At 38.8% G+C, this 5,424-nt stretch overlaps 1 protein-coding gene across 1 annotated transcript; it reads right to left on the bottom strand.

The window, feature by feature from the left end:
- Window positions 1–208: 208 nt before the first annotated feature.
- On the bottom strand, window positions 209–5,208 carry LIF (LIF interleukin 6 family cytokine). The gene is made up of 3 exons (XM_044288519.1): window positions 5,151–5,208; window positions 4,251–4,438; window positions 209–2,174 (listed from the first exon to the last, which is right to left on the bottom strand). Exons 1-3 carry the CDS (start codon window positions 5,164–5,166, stop codon window positions 1,701–1,703), a joined length of 678 nt encoding a protein of 225 aa, XP_044144454.1. The 5' UTR covers window positions 5,167–5,208; the 3' UTR covers window positions 209–1,700.
- Window positions 5,209–5,424: the final 216 nt, after the last annotated feature.

The raw sequence follows: 5,424 nt of genomic DNA, 5'->3' as shown, positions 1-5,424 counted from the left end.
TATATGCTAATTCCTACTATGGGACAATCAAGAAATGGAAAGCGATTGTTAAAAATGACATCATTCTACTACTATAACAAATTACCATATAAATATTGTATGCAGTGTCCACCAATTAAGTAACATGCACAGTGTTATTCTTGTGTAATTCTAATACCATAACTTGTATAATTGCCATTTATTATTAAAACAAGGATAACATTACCAATAGTTTCAAAATAAATATTTATTATAAAAATACAAAACATAATAAATACATAAATATTTATGCGAAATGTAGATGGTACAAAAACATTTCCAGTACAATTTTGGTCCTATATACTGACTAATATATCAGTTATCTGAAATGTTTCCATTGTAAACATGCATCCTGCCTCTTTCTGTCAGGTGTAAGATTTCCTGAGCATAGATGCAGCATAAGAATACGTCACTGACTTAGGTTGAGTCTGCCAAACCTGATTTTGTTCAAGGGGTATTCTAGAGCACAAAAAACAACTGTCCATGGGGCTGCATGTGTTATATAGCAAAACCTATATTTCCCTAATTAATCCTTTATAGCTGCTATTCCAACAGTGCCAGGGTCCCCTCTGTGCTCTACTTCGTTCCTGCTCTTACTCGATGACCTATTGTACCTCAGTCAGTTATTGGTTGAGTGGAATTCGCAGCCATTTCCTGCCATGTTGAAACAGAAGCAAAAAGTGGAGTACGTCGGGGACCTTGGCACCATTGAACATCAACAACGGGGGATCGATGAAGTGAGCATAAGTTCTGTTAATTTTGCAGCACCTGAGACTGATTTTTGTGTGCTAGAATGCTCCTTTAGGTTTTTTCCAGTAGCTTCAGTGCAGTTAATATCTTACTTTGTATTTTATATTCTTTTCCCAGGAGATCTAGGAAGTGTTTACATTCAGTCCAGTTGAATACCACAGGATGCACCACAAGTAAAATTGACTTTTGGATAGACATAAATTTGCTCTTATATTATTATTGAAATGAAATGAGACCACAGTGGTCTCCAGCTAGTAGCTTTCCAGCTTGCTGGTAGTTGTAGCTACACAACAGCTGGAGAGCCACGGGGTGAAGACCACTGCTTTACAACATTATTGAGCAAATGAAATATGGTGCGACCCAGAATAAACAAAGGATCCATACGAAAAAATAACAGTTCATCAATAAATAATAAATATTGACATTTAAATTTAAATACCGTTTCTGTTACAGAAGACAACACTTTTCAAGTCGAAAAAAAAGAACAAAAACTCGCCTTTTAGAGTTTTTTTCTATAAATATCAAAAGTATTGTTAAATAATAAATATATAAATAAACATTTTAACTCAGTTTCCACCATTCATTCCTTAAGTAATTAAGGATTTTTTTTTTTTATGGAGGTTCATTCTCTTCATTTCTCTTTGTTTAAAGACAATTTATTGTCCAAATTTGTTCCTTCTGGTTTGCAGAATTTTCCAGTTTTCCAAGGTCATGTTATATGACAGTACCATATTCAACATTTCCACATTGGGATTTGGATGTAAATCGGAGAAATAAAGTACTTTTGTTTCCAAAGGTAAAAACGTCACAATATTCCAAAATGCTGACCACAGGAAGGCTTGTTGAGCATAAGTGAGTTTGCTCCACCAACAGAAGGGAATCATTTTATTGAAAGTAGACTACACTCAATCCTTGGCTGATGCCGCATCCATTTACCTATGAGCTGGTGTTTGTACATCTGAAAAAGAGTCTTCAGTATAATCTCTCTTATTCCAATCTCCTGTGATGTCTGCTGCTTGTGTCAAGAAGTGCTTATAGTTCTTAAGTACTTTACATCCTCTTTTTTTTTTGGACATTGCGTGTAGAGAGGTTATCGTGTAGTACATATCTACTCTAGGTACTTTATACCTTTTGTTGAGGACACAAAATAAGTTTGAACTAATGGCTGCTATCTCTATTTTGCTTGCGTTCAGCTGTTCATACAAATTCTTATTGCTTGGATTTAGATTCCTTTGTTCTTCTTGTGTAATATTTCCAATAGCAGTGGTCATGTACTGAAAGACCTTGTACAGTTCACTCAGTTTATCCTCGTCACTACCAGTGCTAGTTACACTGAATTCAGGGAATTCATTACCTTTTGTAATACACACTTTGCTAATATCTGCAGATCTGAAGTGATAGTTGGCCTGAAAAAGAATAAAGGTACATAACTGTTATTTTTCTAACATAGTCTAGATAATCTTTCATTTGGCTCATGAACCCAGCATAATATTAAAATAAACATTTATGTTGCTAAACCAGAGATTGTTGCAGCTTCTTACAACCCACGATTACTTCAAAACTGCTCCCGCAGCTGCATGCTACCAACAACTGGGGGGCATCTTACCAGTGAGGCCCACCTAACAATTTGAGAAGCACTGCACTATATTTTGGAGTGAATATAGAGAAGATACCTTTGGGCCTATTACACACTTCAAAGGCCTATTCATAGAGGCAGTGTGGCGGCACACTGAATCCCTATGGTTCCACATTATGTAGCTGTAGGCACTTTATGTGCCACCTTATGATGCCGCCATACAACACCATATCCTCTACTAAAATCCAGAGCGGGCCAATACATTTCTATGGGTGATATATTATGGATACCTACAACAGCCTTCATAACTAAGGATTGTTTGTGATTGTACTTAAAGGGATTTTATCATCTCAGGCATTGGTGGCATATCGCTAGCCATGAACTCCATTGAAAGTCATTGGGGGGCGGATCTGTTTTCTATTGTGTCCGATTGTTTCCGAGAAAACCGATCCGTCCCCATTGCTCTGCATCCCAGGACGAAAAGCAAATCGCAGCATGCTGCAGTTTGCTCTCCGGTATGAGAACGGAATGGAATGCATTTTGGAGCACTCCGTTCTGTTCAGTTACGTTTTGTCCCCATTGACAATGAATGGGGACAAAACAGAAGTGTTTTTTCCGGTATTGAGACCCTATGACAAATCTGAATACCGGAAAATATTAATGCTAGTGTGAAAGTAGCCTAAACAGATTAAGGGCCCTTTCAAATGTTTGTATGAACATTTGTTCGCCTGAGCATTGCCCCATGTAAACTTGCCGCCGATCACCCAATAAACGAGCAAAGAGTCACTTTTTATACATCATTAAAAATTCTCACTTGTTGGCAGCACATCTCCCTGTTTTAAATGCCTGTGTGATGCCGAGAAATGAAAAATGCAGGGGGGTGAATGATCATATTACCAATTGTTCTTCCTCATACCAAAAGTAATTGGTGCATATAAGTGCAGAAAATTAGTGAATGCTCTTACTGCACGTTTTTACCTCTGTTTATGGCATTGTAGGGAGTGTGGGGTATTGTTGCGCAGAACCAGATTTTTGATATTAGACACGCTGTTACTGTTGATTGGCACTTGTTATCAGGCAGATCATTTTCCCATTTATGTCTTTCCTAAATGAATGGGCTGCTGCAGACTTTATCTTGAGACTTCAGACTTCACATCCCCACCTATGGACTTATGTCTTGTTTCAACCCTATTAACTATGTAAGGCCTCGTTCACATCTCTATCGAGAAGATACGGCAGGCTGTTCCAGTACAGACCAGGCTGCTGGATCCCCTACTTCACCGCCGGATCCTCATTGACTGTAATGAGGTCCAGCGGTGGTTTTGGTCAGACAAAAACTACTACTTGCAACGCTTTTTATTTTCAGCCGACAGCTGGCATTTGCGCCGCATCTCCTTAACGAAGATGTGAACGATCCTTTACTATGTAATTGCTGTGCATCATAGCTCAGGCATTGTCATCTATGTCTCCTGTGATGCTCTCAGAAAGTCCAAGTGTAGCTCTTGGAAAAAGAGGCTTTTCACATCTCCACTCAGTTTCCATTATATATGAGCTACATGACGGTCTCTTTTTCTCTAATGACAGACCTGCCCATTTTCCTTGAAGTACTGTATGAAACCTCTTACTCTCTTACCAGCCCTCTTTCCTAGTAATCTTTCTAGTATGACAGCCAACTCCACGAAAGTTACTGTCAACTATATGATTGGCTGTGAGAACGTCTTATGATATCACAGGACCTATTGTCAGAGAGCAGGAAACTCCATGAATGAGGCCTGGTGATGCAATATACCGGTGAATACCTTTGCAGGAATGTGACATATTACCTTTTATCATTTCCTGGCAGATAGTTTTTCTCTAGCACACATGAACAATTTATAATTGCAATACTTTATAATGCTATACTCACATAAGTTTCAAGGCGTCCCTTGGCTTCCGAGTGCATATTTATTATCAGCGAGTGGATCTGTGACATGATGGAAGATGAGTTGTCATTGCATTTGCTAGCATGTGAGTGGGGCGAGGATGCACCGTTTAATGACTTTGCCCTTGCCATTAACAGAGCCAAGTGCTGGAAGATCAGTAGTTGCACAACCCCTGTTCCAAAGAAAAAAAGAAAAAAACATATGTTTCTCATTATTCTGTTGAAAAGTCTGCTTTCATCCCAGTGACAGGCGAGACATGTAACTTCTTTGTGCTGGGGCAAGACAGAATGCAAAGTAACAAGATAATATTCTCTATTCACATAACTTTTGTGGTGAGGGCTGTTTTAGGGCTGAAGTAATGTGTTCCATGTTCTACTATAGGGTTAAACATACTTTCTACAACGTAACATTCTGTATAAAATGGACATAACAGAAAACATTTCATGTGTTTCATCTGCTTTCAGTAAAGAGCTCTCCGTTTTCTCTAATCTCGCACTTTGTATAAAGAAATCTTGGCAGATGAAGAAGATATGACAGGGACAGCGCTGAGTACCACATTTCTAAATGTAATTTCCTCCAGGGCTTTAACCCCTAAATCCCTGGGTAGGACTCTAGCTAAACAAGCCTACAATGCATTTGCTCTGAACATCTGCCCGGACGTGTCTAAGAGACCTTGTTAGATTTACAGCTACATGCAGAAAGCATTGCTGTTACATAGCGAAGCCTGTTAGCACACTTTACTGTTGTAATAGTCTGGAAACTCTGGAAAGGCAGCTCCTTGCCTCGGACGATCAGCTCATTTTACATTAGTTTAGTATGTCATTTTCTCAAAGAAGCCAAAAGTACTGTAAGAATGAATGTGAGTCAGGGGAAGAAAAAGTTACCTGCCACAAGCTGCATTCTACTCTCAAGCCCCCCCTGGGCAGACTGCAGAATAGCTGGTTTCTGTAGCGTTTCTTACTAACATTTTTGCAAAGGCATGACTTATATAGCCTCCCCATCTCTCTGAGCCAATCAAATCATCCCAGTATTTTCAGGAAGTGACATTCATTCATTTTTTCATTTTTTTTTCCCCTTTTGAAGAAATATACTCCAGTTTACCAAGTACATGCATGTTCATTTGCATGGTGTTGCCTAATAATCTGGGAATCCCCTAAG

This window comes from Bufo gargarizans, chromosome 1, assembly GCF_014858855.1.
Source record: "Bufo gargarizans isolate SCDJY-AF-19 chromosome 1, ASM1485885v1, whole genome shotgun sequence".
Taxonomy (NCBI): domain Eukaryota; kingdom Metazoa; phylum Chordata; class Amphibia; order Anura; family Bufonidae; genus Bufo; species Bufo gargarizans.
Note: the sequence above shows the minus strand (reverse complement) of the source record. Positions and strands in the feature narration are given on the sequence as shown.

Bases quoted from the DNA above. Each gene is read 5' to 3' on its own strand.
- LIF (XM_044288519.1), bottom strand. The intron at 2,175-4,250 runs GTGAGTATAGCA...ATTCTTTTTCAG, and splicing joins AGGGACGCCTTGAAACTTAT to GCCAACTATCACTTCAGATC.